Source organism: Falco cherrug, chromosome 1 (genome assembly GCF_023634085.1).
Source record: "Falco cherrug isolate bFalChe1 chromosome 1, bFalChe1.pri, whole genome shotgun sequence".
Lineage (NCBI taxonomy): Eukaryota > Metazoa > Chordata > Aves > Falconiformes > Falconidae > Falco > Falco cherrug.
The window spans coordinates 20,377,891-20,403,691 of record NC_073697.1 but is presented as its reverse complement, the minus strand read 5'-3'; the positions used below and the strand labels follow the sequence as shown (position 1 = coordinate 20,403,691).

Here is a 25,801-nt window from a genome sequence, read left to right as displayed (position 1 = left end):
ATGTGTGGCTGCATGGACAAAGTGCCCTCGTATTCTGGAAATAGTCCCCTGCCTCATCTGTGAGGCTTTTCCAATAGGCACTGTAGCCAAGACCAAGGTGAACGCAGTCTTCTCCTGCCACACTTTGTCTGACAAGGACTTCAGAGTTTGAAAATGAAACATTTGAGTATTAGAAAAATATTTTTTAAAATTTTAAAAAATTTTAAAAAATATTAAATAACTAATACAGCTTTAACTCTGTCCCCTGTTGGTTGCTTGAATTATAACCCAGCTTTCAGTAACATGTTTACATAGTGCTATTTTCTGTCTCTCCCCCTCCTTAAGATACCCAGCCTCCTTCATGAACAGGTTTTCAACCCTGGTCAGTTATCTTCACTCTCAAGTTAGGAGGCACATCTGTAAAATGCACTTTAAACCACTGGATCAAAATGCTTTGCTGCTTTAAATCAGTGTAGGTACACAGATCCACAGAAGGACAAAGATCCAGCCCAGATTCTGTACGAGAGGGCAAACTACATGATAAGTCCTAAACCCTCTACAATGAATAAGCAAGCTTCCAAATACGTAAATAAGCTAACAACTTTGGTCTTTGACAACACTTAAAGTTACCAATTTTGGTGTGGGGAAGGGGGTTGAGGGCAGAGGTCTATAGCACTATAGCAAACCCATCTGTTTCCTAAACTGATACACAAAGCTGCTTTTTTTTCCCCTATGCAAACCAACTGCTTTAGATACTAGCCAAAGCACCAAAGGAGACTCATTCTTATGCAATGAAGACTTCCAACTTCTACTGTAAATCTTAAAGCTTATCTGATTAACATCCAGAAAATTTAATTAGAAGCTTCTTTACACTACATCTAGCCATATATTTTTAACAAGCTTGCTAGCACAAGGACAAGATAATGATTTTTAATTTTGTTAATATACTAAGATTAATTTAAACTGTCAACAGAGATGTAACATTCTTTGTGCTTTAGGTCTGTTATATATTACACAAGTTAATTGTCACACAAGAGTGAAACCTATTAATTTCAACAGACTTGATACAGCTACTGTTTTCAAGGACACAACTTTTCTGTTTTTAACTCAACTGCAGCATCTGACAAAAAAACTATGTGTTTTTTAAAGATACATTCTGCAGTCCAGATTTCTATCAGCATGTTAACCTAACTTCTGCATACATCTAGAAGTTGCTGTTTCTTGTATGCTTCTGTCAAGTTGCAGAGACCTTTAATTTAATACAGTCTAAACTCAAATCATGTATTGAAACTCTTGACATGAGGAAAAGTAAAAGGCCCTTCTACTGACAGTCCCCGCTTAAGATAAAATCACTGGGGTAAACCTTCAACAGACTGCTCTTTAGGACAACTTTATTCTAAAAGCAAGACAACCTTATAAATTGAAGCATATACTGGCTTGCAAAATGGAAAAAGAAGAGTGGGAAAAGGAAAAAGGAAGCCATGTATCCCAGGCAAAAATAAAGTCATAAACTTACACATTAAAGAACCAAATAGAACACCTTCCAATTGCATCATACGTAACACATCGTACACCGCACAGTGAATCTGGGAGAACAGCAACCATAACTGATTATTCCGGTTAACCTAGACCAAGTGTACGAATCCCAACAACTAAGCTCTTATCAGTATTGCGGCATCCTCACCATCTTTCTACTACCCTTATGTGCATCTGGGGCTTAATTTATACCTTTTGTCTAAAACCATACTGGTTCCTTCCCACTTGTGTACTTTTAGTTAGCAAAAAGATTAATGGAAGAAGTACTAAGAACTCTCAATGCTTGAGTACTCTTGGTCGCATTTGCATCGAAAAGAAATTAGCTTTGGTGCCAGCCCAAACTAAAACACAGCTCAAACTCATTTCTCCTCCAAGGCTAATTTGTTTGGCTTTTCCATCCAAACAAATGCTAACAGTCAGGTATTCAGAGCACTAATTAATCCAGATATACCACACTGTAGTAGCTCCTCAAGGCAGTAATTTCTGTGAAACCAATGGAAGCTCTCCAGAAACCACAAAGGAATTTAAGTCTCTGTCTCCAGTAGCAGCACATGCATGAAGGACACTTACCTACATGCATGCAAACACAGTGAACGTAGTACGAAATATTTTGAATAAATTTAATAATCCTCCTGTTTCTAAGAACACATGTCCAGTTGTTCTCGCTGCCTATTTGCTTAGGCCAAGTTGGCTGTTTTGCTAACAGCATTCATCTACAGTGGGCCACAACCTCCCTCCGAGCTATTGCCAGTTTATTATTCCACTTCGCTTCTCTCACCCCCTGCCTCAATTGTCATCTTTTATGCTATAAACCACACTGATCTGCCCAGCAAATACACTTTTTTTGTTCCAACAGCTCCTGCTATTCCATTTTTGCTCCACTGCAGGCACCTCTCCCATTCAGATTCTTGGCTTTTCCGTAGTTACTCTTCACGTGTGCTTTGTAAGAGGGTATGCTGAGAGGGAACATGAGACAAGTAGCACTGACAGCCCACCACACATTCATCCAAAAGCGTAAGACACGCGTGTCATCACTCCTGAAAGCTGAAAACACAGGAGGAGGAAGCAGACAGTCTTGTATTGCCTGAGGGGAGTAGTGCTTTTTTTATCCTTCAGAGCTCTATCAGTGGCTCCACCTCAGCCTTCCTAATCCTTACCAAGTTTCCCCCTGTGCCCATAACAACTCCTCTTAAAAGTGCTACCTGGCCTCCCTCTACACCAAGTTGCCTGGCAGCAAGCCAGCTCTTCAGCCTACCTGTTCTGCCAGTTCTCATTTGCTACCTCTCCAAACAAGCACACTCCCTTTCCTGATCTTTGCCTGCAGCTCCAGGACGTCATGTTTGCCAGAGTAAAACCAACCTTGACAATGTCTGTGATGGCAGAAACCCCAATCCAGGAAATGCATGGAGGTGATTTCTTGCGGGCTGTGGCAGAAGATAAAGCCACAAGCTCAGGCACAGGAAAGGTCAAAACCAGCATGTGGTGCAAGGAAAGACACGATCAGAATAATGAAGCCTTCCCAAGAGAGAAAGCCAACCAAGTACCCCTTGGGGGAGAGTGGGTGAAGCCCACCACAGCCTTCCGGAAGTGATGCTGGGGACTAAGAGACTCTTGCCCCTCCCTGCCGCCCACCCCACCCCCCAAGCGAGGAAGGGGAAACGGATGGCACAAATGAAGGAAGCTTTTCTGGTGTTCACACTAATTCATACACTGAAAAATGCTTGACTAAGGCACATATCCCTGTCCCACTCAGTCTACTGCTGGGTGTGCAGCAAGTTTGTGGCTCTCATTGGCCAGGAAGCAGATGGATCCCAGAGAGACCTCCCTTCAAAAAAAAACCAAACCAAAGCACCTTTAATATACATGTGCAATGGAGACATTCAGCCCAAGAACTCTGACTATATTTAATTGGAAGTCAAACACCTGAACCACAGATAAGGAGACACAGAAGCATCAGGTCTATCTACTAATTTATTCCTGTCATGCTGTATTGCATGGTAAGGTAGGCAGCCTTTGTGGTAAGGTACACAAACTTTGAGATGTGACCATGAGATTAAATAGAGCACAACATTAAACTAATATAGCAATTCCTACATTTCTCCTGTGTCCTTATGCCATACCGCAGATTTTAGCGATAGTGCCCTGTCAAGGTTAGAATAGTTTTCCAGCTGAATATTCTGTACTATGATAGACTTTTTCTGCTTTATTCTTTGGCTGCAGTTATTATCTTGCGTTAAACTAGAAGTAATTGCTTTTAGTTTCCCATCTGCAGAAGAATATGTTTCACTGCAGTAATGATACTACATACCCAAATCTTACAGTTAAACTCCTCAGGAATTTCAATTATGTGTACAGTAGCAACACAAATGAAAGCTAGAAGAATTTGTATTTTTTTTCCCTGCCCAAAGGTATTCCTCCCACCCTTCACTGTATGTTTCGATTCAGTACACATTTTCCAATCTTCCAACTTAAAAATATAATATTCTTGTTTCTCTGTGGGAAGAAAAAAAAACTAAAATGGGAGTTCAAAAAACTAATTCCAGCAACATGCCAATTCTGGTGGCTCAACAGAGAAGCACTGGAACTTTTGATTACTCTTCTCACTGAAAACTTTTGTTGTGAGAAGCATGTCCCCTACCCCGTACCCACCCCCACTGCCCACCTTGGGAAGGTTGACATCAGCAGCATTTTTATGACATGGGCTCTGTACGTGCCCAGTATGTCACTTCTTCCAGTACTAGCAGATAGTAATGAACCTATAGAGTATCCTGAACCAAGACACTGCAACTTACTCTTGGAAGTCTCCTTTAGAGGCTCTGTGAAAAATATAAACCATCAATTGCAAAAAAATAAACCATTTGCTTAGATTTGGGCAATGTGTTTACATCCTTCTTTTTACAGATGTTTTATAGAGGAAATCTACAGGGTTCCAACTTCAGTTATACCTTCTCTTAGAATCACGGAATAAAAGCACCTCTGGAGGCCATCTCACCCAACCTCCCTGCAGAGGTTTCTCAGAGGTCAGATGGTTTCTCCCCATTTCTTGTTAGATTCCCTCTGATTTACCAGCCACTCCTCCCAGTTTTGTGTCACCAGCAAATTTGCTGAAGGTACACCCTGCCCCATCATCCAGAACATTTCTCTTTTGATATATGCACTCTTCAACTGTTCCACGACATCCTTGTACAACTCTAGTAAGAGAATATTGCTTTTAGCACACATCCTTTGCAGAGGATGTTAACCACTCCAGCAGTAATATACAATTCTCATTTCATTATTTCCAAAGCATCACTGAAGTGACCCTGCATTTTTTGTGCTTTTTGAGTAAGCTCAGTTTTTAATTTCTTTCCTTTTTCAACTGAAAAAGCGGAAGAAGCCAAAGCCATAGGTATTCCACTTTGGATCTAAATCTCAGTTTTCCCCACAGTTTACAGATGTTCAGATTTAGTGTCCACTCCAAAACCATGTAAAACAAATAAAGAAGTTCACACATGTGACTTGCACTGCCACAAGTAACCACTGAACTCGCCAGCTGGACAAGCTCTCAACAGCAATGAACCATCCTGTATGGCACCACACACTGCAAGGGATGCAAAAGCAGAACTTGGGAAGAGAGGCCCTAAGAAATCCATGGAGAGATGAGAATGGTAGAACTTTTTGAACCTTAATATCCCACTCTATGCACCAACTTAGTATTAGGAAAGCCTAAAATCAGAAATTAGTTACATTTAAATTAAAAAAAAAAAAAAAAAAAAAAAAAAAGGACACTGTAACCTCCATGTTGAAAAGGGTCTAAATGATTTTCACATTCACAGTGGCTTCATATTACTGAGGTTCCTGTTGCAAAAAAATAAAAACCTAACAGGCATATTTTCAGGAATCTCATGGAGAAAACCATTTATTTCACTTTTCAGAAACTTCTCATTTTGAATTCTTCAGTAACAGAATATCTGAACAGCACTGGTATGTATTCAACAACACATAAATGCATATGACCCTGGAATGAAAAAGTTCTCTTTTTTCCCCCACAAAAAAAATCAATAATCAAGCAGATTTCTAGTTCTCCACTCTAAGCGTGCAGGAAGCCAACAACTATGTTCATGTTCCTTCTTACACTGCGTAACAAATTAATCTTTCCTTTGTGGCACTTAAGCCACCAGTAAGTTTCAAGTAATCCTGAAAAGTTCCCTGCAGTATCTAAAATTTAGCAGCCTAAACAGTTTGTACTTGCTTTCCTTGTGTTTTCTCTCACTCCTGCTTTTTAGGTAGTCATTTTTACTACATTTCTTACAGCACTGTCTCTCACATACTAATCTTCCTCTGAAGACATTTAGTGTTACTGCGCTGGGGTTTTTTACCTCCAGATCAACCTGTGCATCATTGAATTATGCCACAATAACAAACACGCATTTGTGAAATATGACTTTAAACCACTCTACCACCTCACAGTAAATGTCCTATTCCACATTAGGTTTTGCTATTCATTATTCTAACTCACTCTTTTCTAAATGACAGCAGACCATTTCAGTCTCTGCTTGCTAATGAAAAAATATTTGCATTTAAAGCTCTAGCTGGCTGCAGTTCTGTTTATAAAAGTTCTGATGTTAACAACAGGATCTGTTTTGCATAGTTATCGCCAGCAGAGAGTATTTAATAAAATTACAACTAACAATCAATAACTTATCCATTCTGGATAAAGGAATATTGAAAATATAATACTGTAGCAGTCTAAAAACTGAAAAAAAAACCAAAAACTGTGGTATTTTTGATAGGAGCTCTTTCCTTTTGAATACAATAATTACAATGCATTTTTGCTATATATCCAAAGCCATATTTATAAGTAAATAGCTAGGAATAACCAAGGGCAGAAGAGATTACAATTCATACAGTTTGTTAATGCAAAAGTTGTAATTCTAAAGCTACTTTAAATATAGTAGAGGATTAACTCATTCAATTATTACTTGAAATAAGTTAGAGAAGCCTCCAGGAATTAAGCTGCACAAAACACCCAGAAAAGAAATTCATACGTACACAGGTACCCTCCAACCTTTCCATTCTCCTCTAGCAATCACACAGTGGTATTACTCACCAGACAGGTGTTAAAAATATTCCTGTCCCTTCCCAGTCAAAACCAACCCAACCACCACAGCTACCCCTCCAGAAGTGGAGGCAGAACTCAGCACTCAGAACGCTCCCCACTAGACCTCTCATCAGAACATGGGTTTTACTACATATGTAGCACTACAGGGAGAAGAAAACAAAGAAATACCAAAACCCACACCAAACCAAAAAACTCAAAACACCCTCCCTGCCAAAAACCAAACCAACAAACAAACCAGAACGAAAACAAAACAAACAAAAAATACAACAAAACCCCCCAATCTTACTTAAAAAAAGAATCCCATGCCCTCTAAGTTGCTTTTTCACCACAGGAAGCATTTTGCACAGAACCTAAACATGATTATTGGGTACAATTAATTTATGATGAACTAATCATATTTTGCAGTCAATCCAGGATATGGTTTATTTTATTTGTATACAGGGATATGCACTCACTTCATCTTCTTTTAAACTGAATACTGAGCGCTAGGCAGCAAAATGATTATTAATCACGATTTCAGATATAAGATTATAACATTTATCACTACTAGAGTGACGCCATCAGGACTGGAAATGTTCTTAGAGTAGACCAAAAAGCCCCTGTTGGAGTATTTGGAGACTGGAAAGAACCCTAGTGTGAAAGATTTTTAGTAGAAATTAGAATTAGTGGGTATAAACAAGGAAATCATTATTTTCCATCCACATTTTTGTTAGTTCATACAGTATCTCCTAGAAAATTGCAGAGGGGCAGCTGTGAAGCACACAACCAGTGTTAAGTCCCTAAGCATTCACAGAACAGACTTAGGACAAGCAAGAGAAGTCCCTGTTCTACCACTGTGGTTTACTTAATTTTCACATTTTATAGGCTGGTAACATTAATCTTGGTCAAATACTCTCAATGAATCAATTTTAGTTTGTGAGATTCACTGCTGAAGATTCACTTTCAAGAGCAAGAAATAGAAATGAGAGAGAAAAATTGAATACTTGTTTAAAAATTCAGCCAACTGCACAAAAAACTTCATAAAATACAAATGACTGGAGAAAAATTACATTTTACATGGGTAATTATTAATGGGCTGGTTAGAACACAAAGTCTTTAACCATCTCTAAGTATGCTATCTAGTTAGTGAATTAGCCCTTTCTATAGCTATGCAGATATAGTCTACTTTATTATACAATATGGAATCACGCAGTTGGTTTAAGATTAGGATTTTTTTTGTTTGATGTCATTATCTCTATTATTAATTTTCCTATTTTTTTTAATTAATTTAGGTACTTGTTCAGCAACGCAACTTTTAATTTTCACAGCCACATTAACTTGAGTAATGATAATGAAGGTAAAACAACTCTACTGATGTAATTCATAACTGCTTCTCTTTGCAAAACATCATTTTATCATCTTAGTGGCAAGCAGGCAACTCTCAATTCAAAGTAAAGGGAATCATTAGTGGAAACATTCCACCAATGTTTTACCCACCAATTTCATAAAATAAAGTGCTACTGCACCAAGTGGCCTTAAATGTGCTTTATCATTACAGACAAAAATTGTGGAATTAAAGTACTGAAGGATTTGTGGGCTGTGTTGGTTTGGGTTTTTTTTCCCCCCTAAAGGAATAGCAAAGCTTTGGGATTTCCATCTCCATCTACTAAAGTGAGATCAAACCCTGCAAAGAAATACATGTGTATTCAGTTTTTTTCAACACAAGTAGTTGAAATATATTCATGTTATATGCAATTAAATACTTTTACATAAATATGTGTCTACACAGCTTCAAGGTCACTCATACAGAATGCAAAAGTTACTTTGGCAGCTAATTATTGATGGTATTAAAAAAGCCTGAGATGATTTAGTAAGGGGTGGTTTTTTTGATTTTTCAAAGTTTGCCTTCCCTATAATTTTCATCATTTTGTACACAACTGTGTTTACTCTATTTTTCCCTGTAATTTTTCCCAATGTTTTCCTGTGGAAGCTTTTATAGGACTAACATTCTTGCCACTCTTTTTTCTTTTTAAACCATTCTTCTAAGTCCAGTATGACTCTTTAAAAAGGCATGTAAAAAGCACTAAGCACACTCTCAGCAAGGTATAACATCGTGCAATACAGAATAACAGTTTCTTTCCATTTCTTTATTTAAATAATCATTTTCATTATCAAAAAAACCCACTGGTACACACTGCATATTCCATTAAAACTTCTACTCAGAAATTCAGGTCATTTTAACTGAGCATTCTATGGTCATTTTAACTGAGCATTCTATTTAAAATAGGATAATGAACATTAATTGTTCACACTGCTCCCTCTTGTGAACCTTACTCTGCATTTGCTAACATTGACTGTAATTTGCTATCAGACTGCCTATGTGCTGATGACATGGTAATTACTGACTAATGCCTAGGACTCCTCATGTATGAGGACCTTTCATATTTGGTACTATAAGTAGGACAACAGATCTTTTGATAGATCTTGGTATAACTGAGAGACAAAGACAGAAGGAAAACATAGAGAAATAATTGCATAGGCAGTGGTCATACCAAATTAACTACTGACTCGTCATAGGCATCAGGAAAAGTGTAATAAAGCAGTCAGTCCTGACAAGAATTTCTGCTGAATGGATGAATAGAGAATGCTCTCTTATCTGTTGCTCAAAATTCAATTGTAGTCTGGACGTTAAGACTTAAAGAGGTCTGAACCAAAGACAACAACCTAGAGTACAGGCCCAGAGGAAAAGCAGATGATGAAGCTGTCCACACTGACCTAAAACAGCAACAAGGTCCAAGGAAACAGTATCAGCAGCAAAACTTCAGTCACGTTCAGCCAACAATATCTGATGGAATGTCACACACAGACATTGAGTAAAACTAGAGCTTTGGAAAGTAGGAGCAGCAAATCAAGCGAAGTCTGGCAGATAACCAGGTAGGTTTCCCCAACACAGTTCACTGCTAATAGTGGCATTCAACTACTGTGATAATGTAGCCAGGCAGAAGAGACATGGTAGGAGATACAACAACAGAATGGAAATCCCAGAAATGCTCACAACTGGGACAGGAAGAGGGAAACTGATACCAGGTCTGCAGCGGAACTGGCAGCACCAACCTCACTGGGCAGTGATTGTTTAAGATCCAAATAAACACACAGTCCCTCTGATGAGTGGGAGATTTAAGAAGTTGCATAGGTCACCAACACAGAAATTTAAATTACTAGTGCTGAGTGCCACTGAGTATGAATAGAGGGGAAGGGCTAACGGGGAGAACAGCAATAATGCATCTTTCACAGAACTACATGCAAGGACTTTACCAGCATTCTCTCTCTACTTAGTAGTTTTAAAATATTCTTTTTTCCTGTTTCATTTCATCAGAAATAAACTTAGTTTCCTTGGCATGGAAAAATACTTTCATTTTGTTTTGTTTTGCATCAAAATAAACTATATTTTTCTATACAGTATAAATACTATTATATAAAAAAATACTATCATAAAAAACTATTGTATAGTTTTCTATACAATAAACTATATTTGCCTGCAGGCAAATCCTAGAAAAAAGTCATCTCATGATGAAAAAGTAGAACAATAATTTCAAGAAATGCTGATAAATAATTCTCCTTTTCCTAATTTTTTGCAGATTTGGATTACATCAGCAAATAGCTTGGGTTAGCCTGTAACAACATTTTGGAGAGTATACATTTTGAGCAAAAGTTTTAACACAGCTATGTAATTCTTACTTATGTGGGACTGGAAATTATTGTACTGTAAAACTGAGCTGTTGAAAACAAAAATGCAGGTAGTTCATCTCTTTCAGAATCTCCAAAAGGACAAGAGCTGTAACAAGAAAAGTATTTCTGCCTTTGTTGCATTCTGCAAAGCAACAGAATGCTTCCAAAAATGAGAGATTAAACAGACTAAGACTCTTCCAACTTGAGAAAAGAGCTGTCAAATAAGAGGGTTCTATGAAATCAAGGATGGCATAGAAAAATGAACACAAAGTAACCATTCACTGTTATAAAAGGACTAGAGAATCAAGTAAAATTAAGAAGTTTCTAGAAGAAAAACAGAAGCATGTTGCAACATAATGTGTAATTAAAACAGTAGAACACATTACCACAGAATGCTGCAAACACAAAAATGTAAAAGTAAGCTGGAGAAACAGAGATCCACAGCCAACACTAGAAAAAGAAAATTATCTTTTTTCATTAATTTATCCTCAAACACTGCCTGATCATCCTATCAGATAATTAGATCCTTCAAGTCTCTGTTTTCAACTGGAATATTTTAAGCACCACGCTTGCTTTCAAATCTGTTACACCTTTATATTAAACTTTAAAGCAAGCGCCTGATTTTACTGTCCAAACACCTAAGCGCATACCCGAATTTGGCATGCTTTTGTTCTTTTTTTTTTTTAATGTAAACTGTTCACTTTAAGCCAAGAGAAATAGTTCATATAAGTGATTCAGTGCAATTCCAAAGAATATCACATTCTAAGGACCCCTTTGGTCTTTCATTCTATCTATCATATTTATGGTATTATATTTAAGCACAAGAGTTCACTTGTAAAAAGAAAGGTAGGAAAAGGAAAGTAGTTTGCTACTTTTCTTAGACCTTGCAATTTTACTGCAAGAGAAAAAAAAAACCAAAGAGGATATCCAATTAGTAAATCAGTAACAGAAAGCAAATGGTAGAAATCCACTAAATCTACCTGGATGGCTGCCAGGTTCTTCTGTTCCTGTGATGGAGCCTCATGGACAAAACGCAGCCAATTAGAATGACGTGGATTGCTTGCATCCAGGATATAAAGGACCTCACCTTTACTCCCACGAACCTAAAACATTAAAAAAAAAAAAAAAAATCAAGCAAAATTCAAACTGTTTAGCAAACACACAAACATGTAAAACACCAAGACATGCTTGTACTCAGCATGGGAATCTTGCATTCAATGGATACTTGTAGCTGTGGTGCACATTCACCTTTTCCTATAAGCATATTTATTCACCTCAGAACAGGGGGGCAACTTAAATCCAGCAACTGGTAGCAGCTTCCTTTATTGAGCTCCCCCTCTCTTTTCTTAGCCTTTCCTTTAGTAAACATGTATTATGACTGACTCCTGGGTCTCCCTAATCTGACAGCACGGTCACTGCTGCTCATATTCTTTCCTCTTTGTTCCTTCAGGTTCTCTTTTTCTTTATAATCTTGCCAGAAACAGGTACAACCCAAGAGGTCTTTTCCCATTCCAACCCTATGATTCCTTTTCCACTTTTCCCCTCCATATATCCTACTATATAGTTCACTTGAACATCTTCTATATATGTCCCTCTAAATGAAATATAAATACGTAGCCTCAATGAGTAGCAGCCAGTCTTAAACTGTACTTAGCTGAAATTTTATGAGAATAGGAGATTATTTCAGTAAACAAATTAGAATACTATGTACGTGAAGGGCTGTAAATTATTTTGTAGAGGAAAAAAAATATGTTCAGTTTTTGTCCACTAAATGAAAAAGCCACTTTAAAAAACTAACTGCACACACAAGGTAAGTCATGTCAATATGAGAAGCTTTTGGCTGTCATTGCAGATCCATAGAATTTCTATAACTGTAAGAAAATTCCAGCTTACATTGAAAAAATGAAAATAATAGAAAGAGAAACTTGATAATAACCAAGTCATTTTTCCCCCTCAAAACACAAAGACATACTGCTGAAAAGAATACAGCTGCCACTGACATATAAAAAAATGGCTTGCTTTGTTTTAAATAAAAGATCACTTGAATCTCCACTGATAAAGAAGATAGAGCACCATGCAAAAAGGTCATACAGCCACACTATTATTCCATGTGATTTATTTATATAATGAACATATTTTCTTTTTCATCTGTCAACAAGAAGTATCCCGTGCAGGTATTTCCTAAGAGCTAGGGATTTCAACCATGTAAGATCAAAATCAGATTGTCTTCATGGCTTTGTATTTAAATTGCTCACATTCTCACTGTATTTGTTTCTAATAAATGCAATATCATATTTCTTCAGTATGACTGCTTAAATTACCTAAACATTCAGGATATCATTAGAAAGAAAAAATTGTATTCTATTACAATAATAGCTGGTAACAGCATGTTGTTCCCAGATTAAACCAAAAAAACCTACTGTAGTTCTGCAAACTGTTCTTCCAAAGGAAGGCATATGATAAGAAGCATATGTAATGGAAAAAGTGTCAATATTTCAAACTTTAAAAGTTATTTTACTTTCAAACACACAGATTAACCACAGTAAACAGTTATTTTTATACCATATATTTAAGTGCACCTGGAAACAATATTATCTAACACTAAGCACTGCAACAGGTTTCCCAGCGAGATGTAGATGCTCAAAACCTGTCCTGGGCAGTTGGCACTAGGTGGCCCTACTTGAGCAGGGGGATGGGACAAGATGACCTCCAGGGCTGTCTTCCAACCTCAGCCATTCTGCCATTTTGTGACTATCACCTTCAGAAGTAATGCCTGCTCATTATTGGAACCCTTATTTTCATTAGGAACATGGGCAGAACAAGTACAATCAAACCATAAAAGCAAGCTCCAAATTTATACAAAAATACATGCCAACAGTGTATTCACCTCCTGAAAAGCCACCTGTCAAGCAGAAGCACTTCATTGATTATACTGTAATAAACATCCAGTTCTAAATAGGTAATCTACAGAGAAGAACTTCACTTTGAGTGAAAATGGTTAACATTGCAGATTAGTATCTTTGAGTAATTGAAGTCAAACTAATGGCTTTCTGATTTAGCTACCAAAGTATGGGTTACAGAAGCCAACCATGTAGGTCCTATAAAGGTTTCCAGCACATCTTGACTTCAGTTGGAAAAAGATGCAATCAAGATCCTATCATAAAAACCATAGTTACACTATCCACCTTTTCATCCATTTTTCATTTGCTTGATCCTTGAATTATAAGAATAATTTATATTCACTTCAATGATACATGATCATCCCAATTCTGCTTTTTCAGCCTCTGCCAATCCATAAAGAGATATCAAATACAAAGCAAAGACTTAACACATAAGGAAACAATTGATAAAAGAATACAATAAATCCCTTAAAGACGTGCTATATTTTCCTATTGCTTTTTTCACCTCATAAAGAAATAACGCTTCATCAAATACACAGATGTGAGGAAAAAAAGTCAAGGAAAACAGCCAAAACATTGTACTTAACACAGACTAGACTGGTCACATTTACCACTCCTTTTCTCACTGGTTGCATGGATAGGTGAGTTTCCTAAATGAACAACCTATCTTGAGCACCACAGCTGTGAATCCCAAATTCAATCAATATTTAAAACAAACAGACAAAAAGATCATCTCCTGCTTTGCATATATATGTCTCAAACTCAAGGCCAGTACAAGCTAATCATGGCAGTTAAATGAACTAAAAATAAAATAAAATTAAAAAAAGCTAGGCTCTACATTTTCAGTTTAAAATAAGTGCACCAAAATATCATCCATATTGTATCATTAATGAATCAAAATGGAATTTGAATATGTCCCAAAGGATGCTCCCTCCCCAATAACAGCCCATAAAAGTCCTCAGTCATGCTTCTGCTTTGTGGCACAATCATCAAACAAGAAAATCAGTTTAATTAATACATACATCATCAAATACAAGCTAAAATGCTTACACCTGGGTGTGCCTGTAAATCTGTTCTGATATCCAGAAGACAGTGACAGCCATCTCTGATCCTAAGACAGATGTTGCACCATAGGCCCACACAATTCTGCCAGCCACATAACAAGGAACTTTCCCTCCTGCACTCCTCCTTTAGTGATACTGGATAGCACAAGAAACATATAGTGTAGCTTCAGTATCTTCCCCCAACCCTGGCAGCTGCACCAACTATAACAAACAGCAAGGGGAGAAAATGATGTGACAAGCTGCTTATGTGGTACTCAAGAAACTTAAAAGATCCTGCAATTTACCTCTCTACACCCAGAACTAGGATTCAGCATGTACATTTCTAGAGCACGGCAAAAAAACTCCCCATACCGAAGAAGGTTTCTTGGCTTCCTTTATCTCCGAGGACCCTCTTTTACGAATATTCCCATGCATATCCTTACCACTTACTCCATACAAGAGCTGGAGAACTAAACAGGATTTATTCTGCAACAAAGCTTCCAGTCCGCTCCAAGAGGACTCCCTTCCAATCACCCAACTGAACTAATTTAGTCAAATGTTTTCACAGTAAGATGAAATACCTGAAATTCACTGTTACTGCATGGGGGGTGGGGGGTGTTACCTCAAGATCAATCAGGAAATCATTGAATTATGACACATTTACAAACACCATGTCACTATATAAGTATTTGGAAAAAAAATGTGGCCCTAGTCATTGTACAAGCTACCATGTGAAACCTTGCACAGGTCTAAATGACGTCTCAGCTGCTTGCAATGCCCATCAACAACATGCACTACTCCATCTGCTAGCTATGATGAAATTATCTCCAGATTTTCAAAATATATCCGAAATTGTCATGTATGCTACTTCAAAACACTCATGAGTGCAATTTCAAATGCTTTACCATGCACACCTGGCAAGAGAAGAAAAAACACTTCACTGAAAATAAGCAGATGGTTATTTTTGCTGAAGGCAGTAAACACACGGCCTGCTTTCTGGAAACCATTTTCTAAACATTTAGATTTTATAAATCTAAAAGCCTATGTTCATTCAAACAATCATGTAAAGAATAGTACTGTTTTCAGCACTGTACTTTTCTGATTAGCTGAAAACATGACTTTTATTGTTAATAGTATAAAACAGCTAGATGCAATACTTGTACATCCTCAGTTTCAGATCTCTATCACAGAACTCACTGTAGAGAAGAAACATTTAACATTGCTGTAGGAAGTATTAAAATAACACTTGCAAAGGAGACCTGAGGCAGGAACTGTTGATTTGATTACTCACTAAGAAGTACAGGGACATAGACAGCACATGACATGTTTCTTCAGCCAAAATATACAGCAACAGGGAGGTTGGAACTACATGATCTTTAAGGTCCCTTCCAACTCGAAACATTCTGTGATTCTATGATAAGCTCCTTCTGGTGCATGATGTTATTTGACCTTGTCAGAGACAGAGCAGTTCAGAAGGCTCATTGGTAGACTTTCACTAACATTTTGTGGAGTTTTCATAAGAAGGGTTGAACTTCATGTTAACTGGAAGGACACCCAAAACTCTTAAAGCAAATTGTGTTATCGTCTATAATAAGCTCATATTAGAACCTATCTGCCTGTGCTTTCTAACTTCTTAAATAAATCACATAACTGAAGAGGTGAGCCTAATATTCTCAGTCACCTTCGGGAGCAGATTCTTCTTATCACCAAAACCAGAAGATCATTAATGTGCCTATCCCAAAAGTCACTGTAAGTCATGCACTTAACATGAATAAAGATGACTAAATCAAGCTTTAAAGGAGTTGATTAATGAAATTTTGCTAAATAAACAAACTGGTAAGAATATTAATAAACTACCTTAGACACCTACCTATCCCAATGGAGATGAATTTAACAAAATTGAAAATCTAGGCTTCAAACTTGCAAATGAGATAGGGCATGAATATCTGACTAATTTGTGGCAAAAGTTACTTTAAATGCAACTTGCATAAAAATGCATCCAGATGCAGTTGTCTAAAAATGAGAAAACCAAAAACATTTCTGAAAGTTAAACAAAGAATCACACAAAAACATTAAAAGTAAATAATATTAAATGTAAATACTACCAGAGGAGTAACGACTGGGAAGGTAATCTTTATACAAAAAACGTAAACACTACATTGCTGAGAAGTAGATTTCTAATCTTACATTCTCATCTTGAGATCAAACACAGAATTCTTCAAATTAAGATTTGATCATGAAACTGAGGACCTAATTTGACTTAATGTATATCAAAGCCTTCCCATGCCAGAGCCAAATTTTACAGGCAAGATACCAAAGAAAAAAAATTAGAAAAAAAACCCAACCAAAACAAAAAAAACCCCAACCCAACAACTCAAAAACGCTCCACCATTAGCTTGAAATGCATAACTTCTCATACCTCAATCCTAAACATTAAAGCTCTGATCTAAAGTTGGCGTGGCCAATAGAAGATTTTCTGTTGCCTTCACTAGTTTTCAGGCAGGCTTATTTAACTGAAAACAATTGTCACTGCAAAAGTGGTGAGAGTTAAGCAGTAGAAACATACCTTCATTTCATTTTCTATTATAAACATACATGAACATTAGCCTCCATTGAAAGACTGATCTCCAGCATGTTTCTGTTCTTCCTTGCTTTAACATAACAAAGAAGAAAACATCATCTTGGCAGACAGACAGAAACCAAACCTGCAATATGTAACATTCAGTGTTATGTGCTATCCAATCCTGACCAACATTTCCTCCTATTACGTCACAGTATTTTAAGGAGGACTGTCTTTCCAGCCCTCCCTGTTTTAACATTAGCCAAAGTCACCACCAAAAGTATATGCTTGCCACAACCCAATAGTAGTGAAATGAATACCACTTTCTTGGTTAGGGACAATAAAAAAAATAAACTGAATAGATATCTTCCCTTTGCAAAGGGAAATCTGAGCCTCCAGAGGCAAAATCTTCTGTGACCTTTAGTACCTAAAGATTATTTTGTTCTTGCCTTAAAGCACTTGCTCTTCCAGCAAATACACATAATCTAAAATTGCAATGCCAAGTATACCAATGCAGACCAACAAAGCAGTATTTAATCAAGGTGTTAGTGGGATGCTAAGAATAAAGAACAAAGCTCTCAACTCATCACCAGCCACTAGCTGGGTACTTAACTAGCACAACATGTAATTCAGTCTGAGAGATAATGACATGGGGACTAGGGGATAACAGGGAGGTGGTTTTTTGACAGAAAGAACAAAGAAGCAGCACAAAGCCATTTGGACATTTCCCTGGCTTTTTATTATGATTCCTAACTATATGGTTACCACAGGTTTGGGATTTTTCCTTGTCACATCACTTGTAGCTAAAACATTTCAGCATGTAGCTCTTTACAAAGATAACAGCAAGACCAAAGGTGCTTCCCCTGCCCCAGTCCTCTGGAATCTGTTGAATGGGCAAGTGTACACCTTTGATTTCTTCAAAACTATGCAAGTTACAGCCAGACTAATGGCATTGTGCTATATTTAAATTAAACAGAAACTGTAACATCCTCAGAACTTTATTTAACAAAATCACTGGACCCAACAAATGTTTTGACTGCCATATTTTCAAAAAAAAAAACCCAAAAAAAACCATAACATGTACAATCCTATCTCAATGTGACATCTTAAAGATGGCAACTCACAGTGCTGGTCTTGGAGAAAAAGGAATAGCTTGATCAAAACAGACCACATCACAGACCGCTACTCTACACAACTAGAAATGCAGGCGATAAACTTCCTCAGAGAAGACTATTCCACAAAATCGAAGCTTAGATCACATGCATTACGTACCAAGAAAAGTAATATTCCACTAAGGTTGATTTTTACTTGACTTACAAAAAAGCATCTACTACTTAGCTTTCTTTATGAAGGTGTCCTCTCTGAAAATGCATTTTTTTGACTGTCGTAAGGCTGTGAGGTAAGGCTTCAGTATGCCTTCATCCAATAGTCTTCAAATTAATTATTTTTAATATCTTTCGTACAGCTGACTACACACAAACTTGGCTAGTTGCTGTGACTGCCTCCCACAGTCTCTGGAATAACCACCTACTTGGACTGTTCAACTTTTTACTTTCTGCATTCCCGGTCTTGATTTTCAACTTAAGACTACCCTCAGCATGATTTAAATTATATTGTAAAGCTCATGTTCAGATCAACTTCAGTAAACATGAACAACTCTGTTTCAAACATTCCGGAAGTCATAAAATTTGGTATGCGAGAATCTTTTCAAGACTCTGAAAACTAGGTTACAATAAGATATTATGAAATGGTTTTAGACACGCTAATAAAAAAATAATTTTTTGGCTTGCTGTCAATGGGGTCATGTTAGTGTCACCAGTAAATACATGTATTTGCCTATTATTTTCTATCTTACAGAAACAGATAAATCTCATTTAATCATCAGCAGTGACAAATCTGGAAAATCATATGGTTTTCCAACAAACTTGTATTAAAGACTTTCCCATTGCTATAATCAACCCACCATCCCTTCTGAAAACCTTGTTCTAGCTCAAGTATTTTACTGATTTAAAATAACCTGCAGAAACATCATGAAAAGTCAAGTGAGACAGGGCACATTAACATGTACCATATTCAGCAAACATTTGTAATAAAAGCTCATTGTATTGTTTTGTCTTCAGCTGAAAGTAAAGAAGATTAAACAGTTGCTCTGAGCATATAACCAAAGGTGAGAGGGGAACAAAGCATCCAAATCTTCTCTTGGAAAGGATATCTTGGGCACACCCCTAGACTGAAAAACTTTACAAAAGGGTGGGAAGGGGGAGAACAAAGGCACAGGGATTCACAGAACTGAGTTAGTACCCATCTAGAAATATTCTGCCACTCACTGTATATATGTTGAGTTTGGGTTTAATGAGATGGGCTTTTACCATTCTCTCAGTCATTTTTCCAGTGTGTATAATCTATTTATAGCTCTGCTAAAGAGTGTATCAATACTATGCTCTCTTTATAAGCTGCTCAGTGATGTTAATGCTACAGTTTTTTTCAAATAAACATTTATTTGTAATAAATGCACAGGCAGTGCTTTAAGCCAGATATCAAACACAAGCTTTTTTTTGTACAGTGGCACACAACATAAAAATCAGTCATCCTTCCACCTCTAACCACAGAAAGGTGAAAAAGTAGGAAATGAGTCCCCTTCTCAGTATAAAAAAGGACTAAATACGCATTCAATAGAAACTGCTTGACAGGGGCGGGGGCGAAGGAAATGAATTTGCTGAAAGAACTACAGCAGAAAAGCAAGATTACAAAGATAGAACAGAGGCCCTGAAAAGCAGGTGTTTCTAACCAGGTGGAAATGTTGTTATTGCAACTATCTTTCAGTTGGTGTAATCTCAACTGGTAAACTCAGACAGATTTTTGCTACAGGCAAACAGCTATGACAGGAACTAGGATGGGTTAAGAACCTAATTACAAAATCTAGCACATAAACTACTGTTGCTGCCTAACACATATAAAAAAATTTTAGAAGAGCCCTGAAACTGATGTCGTCTTCATCTGCCTAAAGCACCAAGCTTTTATTCCGCTAAAGATCTCATGGCAACACACTGCATTACAAACTTGCTAAAATTTAAAAACTTCACTTACACAACTGCCAAACCCTAGCACAAGTGCCACAGCAGGAAACGTTTTATATTGCAGTTGGAGGAAGCTATCAGCTGACACCTGTTGATAGCACAAATCAGTATCTCAGTAACTTACAATCATCTTCCCATATTCAAATTATTTTAGTTTTTATTATTTTCATATTTTCCAGTAATTTTTCAAAATTATATCTTTGTGTTTTGCTTGATAGCTTTCACACTTCATTGATTACAAACTATAGTTTGCTATTTCTTTATTGTTTTAAAGAACTCAATCCCCCTCTGCCTAAAAAGCATATTTTAAAAGCATCAAAAGCACAAAATCTCACTATAATATCTTTAAATTAGGAAAAAAAAGAAAAAACATTGTTACAGTAAAACAATTCTGAGAACACTTTTTGCTCTGTGCGATGATGTCACACACACTACTCACTTCCCACATGAGCCTGCAGTCTGTGTTCTCATCCAGTTCCTGCGGCATTCGCTTCTCCCCTGCAAAGGGGCCAAATTTTTCACCCTAAGGAACAATTATAAAAGAAAGAATCAGTGTGGGGTAGGGGGGGAAGGCAAGTGAATTACCAAACTCCACCAGAGGTATCATTTTTAGCTTCAAATGGAAAAGGACAGGTTTTCTTTGTCATCGTAGTATATGTCACGAAGGTGCACATCCATGAGGGTTCAACTTCAATCTAATTCCCATTCTTTTCATACCTCAGAGAATATCTTAAACCCAAGCCTTTCCTCTACATTCTTGTTTCCCCTTTAAAATAAAGAAGAATGCTTTTTCCCAAATAAGGCTGAAATTTAAAATTAAAATTTCTTATATTTCTTACAAGATTTTCAGGAAGCACCTTGCAATAGTCATCCAACTAAAACGTAAAGTATTTGGCAAGCACAAAGTTTACATTAGATTTATCTGCAAGATTATTTGAAACACTACTTTTTGAAGTGCCACAAATCAAAATACTGAATAGCTGAGGGTCTGATCATAGATTTGTTTAAAAATCTAGGGAGTATGCACGTGTCTATGAATTAATTCAAGCCTTCATAAACAAAATTAGAATGTTACACCACCTGCTAGTCATAACACATGCTGTGAAAGCATCCACTGATATGTTCTTCCAAAAGTATTGGGTATCGGTGTTTTTTTCCTTCACAGACATCACACCAGCAGCAGGGCAAATTACTCAAATAGGACTTTCTTCTTACACAGGCCAAACTCCCCCCCTTGCCTTGTCCTTATTTGCAGTGACAAGCCTTACAAACCGGAATGCAGAACGCTATGTTCCTTTAGGCAGTATTCAGATGAAAAAGCTCTATATACTTCTAAACATTAGATTATAACTGCATTATGAAAAGCAACTTCATTGTTTCTTTAAAAATAACAGTATTTTGGCTAATAGAAGTATCGATCTTGTCCACATATCCCTTCCCTCAGGCACCTTCCATGATCCCAGAAACAGCCTGCTACGTATCTTCTCTCTTGCTTAGTTTTTACAGACTGCCTACAGGTAGGGTGGAGAGGAAGAAGTGGAATGGAAAGAAGAATGAAAAACTTCCAGGATGATTCCTTTCAGAAACAAGGAACCAAACCAAAATAAATCCTTGTATTTAAAGTCCAACCTAAAGAGTTTAGTTTAACATTACATTGTTAGGAAACAAATGAAACGAAAACTGGCATTACATAACAAGGCAACAGAACTGAGAGGCAATATTTTTAAATGCGCACAAAGATTTCATTAGGAAGAACAGCAAGGCAGAAGGTAAAAACACAAGAACAGCAAAAGATGATACCTGGAATCCAGAGCAGTAATACAGATACGGGCAGCGATAGCAAGAACTAGCACTATGGGGCATCATGTCCTTCACCTCTCACTGACCCCCATACCACCCTTCGGTGTTTTGCTAATCAAACGAGGTCAGAGTTCCTCCCCTGTCAGCTTTACAAATCCTGGGATTAATACTCAAAATGAAACTTCCTTCTTTTACCTCATCAGCAGTGAAAGTGAAAACAGGTGAATACAGTTACACGTGAAGCCATCAACAGTTTCAGCCTATGCTGCATGCCACCCCAGCAAACATACTGCTGTCTAACAGGGGTCATGCAGCTATTATGTAAGAAGCAATTTGCTTTGATTGTGTTTTTCGCTCGGTTTAAGGAAGAGGAAGAGTCAAGATGGTAGCAGAGGAAATCTGCTTTGGAAATGTATGGTCCTACCTAGCTCAGTAAAGATAAGGTAGGCTCTTTCTGGAGCAGACACCTCCTGCCAGGCTGAGCTGGCTTTCCTCATTCGCTTAGAAAGCAACAAGTAGTTTTGGTGCAAGAGGGAACGTAGCTCACTACAATTGCTGAGATCTAAGAGAGGGCATAATTATATCTGCTGGATCTCTCGTTACACGTAGCAATTATCAAGATGAAAAGAAGTTTATCAGACTGTAATCTAGATTAGTTCTATAGAAAGAAAAAGGAAAATAGCTCCATAAATTTAATAGAGAAATTATTGAAAGACAATGAATAAAGAACCTGAAAAAGCTAGTCTCCCACACTCATTTCAGCAACAGAGTAACACTTCTAAAGAGAACATAAAGAGATTAATTTCTTCCTTAAGTACTTTGGAGGCTTCCACAACCCTCACCTCACTAATACTTACATCCTTGCAATCCAAAGGACCCCTAGATACATTATAAAGCGCGTACAGTGTAAATTTTGCCCATCACTGAAGCACACCACCTCTGGGATGAAGCACAGCAACAGCTTAATATTGCATACCGAATCAAAACAAGAAACACCATACATCATTCCTATCTCAGCTAATCCAAACCAATAAACCTCTATTGCAATACGTTTAAGACCTTCTAGAAGCTCAAAACTACAGCAAAAGCAAAAGGCATAATGTCCACCTCTAAATGTAAAGTGAATGTAACATGAACAGTAGGCACTTTTTAAAGCTTCTCAAACTTGGAGAGAAAGCAGAAATTATAAACAGCAAAATCTGGTATCTTGGAACACAAAGGTCCGTGGGCATAAGTGTAATTATTCATCCAGTCTTTCAAGGCATTTTCTTTATATTTCTATATATTTATTAGTCCTAGTTAATAAACATGCTGCTGTATGCCTATATATATAGATCAAAAAATGTGCTAAGACTTCAACTTTCTCTCTGATCAATAAAAGTGAGGCATACAACATAGTCTAAAGTCAACCACAGAAATGATTCAAGATATGAAGGCACATCACTCAAATGTTATAAAAGCTAGTTTCAACAGTTGCTTTCAGAAAGCAGCAGTGACTAATCATCTTCCAGTCACAGCAAAACACTAAGAAATGTAGGTAGCTTCGATGATTATACCAAAGGACTTACAATACCTGTCCTGTAACCAAAGGCCAGCTGTTGAAAAGATTCAAGAGAATCACAGCTTTTGTTAAGGTAACAAAAAAAAAAAACCCCAAAAGTTTCCACCTTTTATGATTACAGACAGAAACTTGAAAGCACAGCACAATGCCTGAAGGCGCAAAAGCAGATGGCAGACAACAGCAGTTGAAAATGTATTATTACCAAAACTTCGCTAACAGCAGAATTTTCAGAGGCCTACTTATGATTATCGAGCACTTGGGGAGTTGGTACTACAATTTCTGATTATAAGATCATCTGAAATGTGTTTTACTTTCAGTTAAAACAACTGCAGTTGTGTGATAGCAATAGAGAGAAAATGGTACAGTATTTCCTACTCAGCAACACAGATCTTACTTCACAATTAAGTGTCATATTCAACAACTCCTCCCAATCCCAAACCTCCAAGGAATTACTTCAACAGCTATTAGCTACTCTGTATCACAGCCATGAAGTGCAGTACTGCTGCCTCATTACAGGACACATTGAAAGCATTTCAGATGTGTTTTTAGTTTCCATTGAAAAGCCTAACACAGTTTGGCTATATCCAACGTATCATCTGTTATTTACACATCCACCCTCCTCTGAGCAGCCATGGCAACACACAGTGCTTAGGTCGCCCACCATTTTTAGGAATACCTCTTTCAACCACTGCCCACAGAGCAACTCAGGAGCTGGTTCCTCAGCCTATCAAAAACCACTTCTGACCAAGGCTTTGCATACCACAATTGTCTGTCCTACCAGCACAGAGGATTCAGTGCCACAGGACAAACTTGTAACAAACACTGTCACCAAACACTATTAACACAAATAGATCTTAACTATAAGTGCCTCTGCCTTTACCTTCTGCATTCCATATGCAATACCTTCGCACTTGCAACATTTCAGTTTTGCTAGGATGTCCTGAATGACATGCTCACAAAGGAAGAGCTGCGCAGACAGAGCTCTAACAGCATATGACTTGCCTGTACAGAGTTCAAAAACAACTTGGAGTTCAGGAAAGAAAACGCTCTGGTTTTCCAAGCATGCAGCTTTAATGGTTTAATTGACAATAGTGTAAAGTAAGGGGCTCAGACCCTGAACTGACATTCAGAATTTATACTGGCATGCGAATGAGGGCTTCTTTGAGCTTCACTTTAGAGCTCGCTCTATTTCAGAGTCCAGGGATTAATATACACTAGTAGCATGCAACCTTCCTTGCTACATGAACTCCCAAAGTTTTCAAATGAACGTTCAGAACCTCTGAGGAAAAAAAAAATTAAACCACGCGATATAAAATTGTTCCCCTTCCACTTCCCATTAACACTTAGGGGCATCTTGAAAATGAGAAACCCCTACCCCACAGTATCTTAAGTCTTGTTGATGAAACCACTGAAAAGTTAGGCAGCCCTTACAACCCTTTCAGAGCCAAAACCAGGACAAAGATGGAAAGCACATAAATAAAATACATAGAAGCATATACTAATGCAGGGTTCATCATTTTAGATATGCCTTTACCTGTTCTAACAAGTCACCTGGTTAACTAGAATTGAGATTTCAGACAATCAAGAGACTTTCAATTTAATTACAAGGTGTCAAGGGGCATGACCCGGTTGGGGTACGAGAGACCTGCAGTTTAGCTGAATCATATCTTCCACAGGCCCGGCTTTATTATTCCGAAACGGTGAACGAAGCCGGCCACCCCACCGAGCTCCCGGAGCGGAGCGGCGGCAGCAGCCCGCGGCCCAGGGCGGGTGCCCTCAGCCCTCACCTCAGAGGCGCCTCGCGGCCTGGGGCCAGGCGACCGCCAAGGCGGCAGCCCTGCCCGGAGCCACTCTGCCCGCAGAACGGGGCCAGAAACACAAACGAAGTTAAGAGAAACGGGGAGAAGACAAAAAGCCACGCAGCAAACATTCCGGCGGCCCCGTAGGTCGGCCGGCGGCCCGGCCCGGCCGGCCCCGTTACCGGGGGGCGGGCGGGCGGTGCCTCCCCTGAGAAGAGGGAGCGCGGGAGGACGGAAGTGGAGGGAGGCAGCGCCGGCTCGGCGGGGCTGAGGTGAAGCGGGAGTGCGGCAGCGCGGCCGGCGGCGGCCAGGGGCGGCGGGGCCGCCCCGCTCTCCTGTGATACGTGGCAGCCGCTCCCCGCCGGGCCGGGACAGGCCGTTACCCCGCTCGCCCGGCCGTCACCCACCTTTTTGACTCTGCGGGCCGTGTAGAGCCCCATCCCGTCCTGCACTTTTGACGACTTCAGGGCAAACCTATCCGGCACGTACATGCCCAGCATTTTGCACCGACTCGGGCCGCCGCCCGCTACCGGGGAGGAGGGTTACCGGGGCCTTCCATCCCACCAGGAGAGCAAGGAGAGAGAGACCGGGGGAGGGGGCAGGAAGAGGGGCTGGTTGCGGGGCTCTCCCGGCTCCTGAGGAAGAGGGGCGGAGCCAGGCGGCTGGCGGGACGGGGCGGGGCGGCGCGGCGGCAGGGGGGCGGCGGGACCCGGCCGCCCGCGCGCGCGGGGGCTTCG

General features: G+C 38.6%; 1 protein-coding gene across 5 annotated transcripts in view; it reads right to left on the bottom strand.

Annotated features, from left to right (window-relative positions):
* PRDM5 (PR/SET domain 5) overlaps positions 1 to 25,690 on the bottom strand; it is an 87,128-nt gene extending 61,438 nt beyond the window's left edge. For 4 of the 5 annotated variants that reach the window (XR_008729842.1, XM_055696400.1, XM_055696405.1 and 1 more), the window contains exons 1-3: positions 25,472 to 25,690; positions 20,344 to 20,427; positions 11,305 to 11,427 (exon numbers count right to left, since the gene is read on the bottom strand). Coding sequence is in view for 4 of the 5 variants with exons in the window: in XM_055696400.1 (XP_055552375.1) it covers positions 11,305 to 11,427; positions 20,344 to 20,427; positions 25,472 to 25,564 (300 nt within the window). In the remaining variant the exon portion in view is untranslated. Of the gene's footprint in view, positions 1 to 11,304; positions 11,428 to 16,833; positions 16,971 to 20,343; positions 20,428 to 25,471 lie in introns of those variants that run through there. The other variant, XM_055696418.1, reaches the window with a different exon arrangement.
* Positions 25,691 to 25,801: the final 111 nt, after the last annotated feature.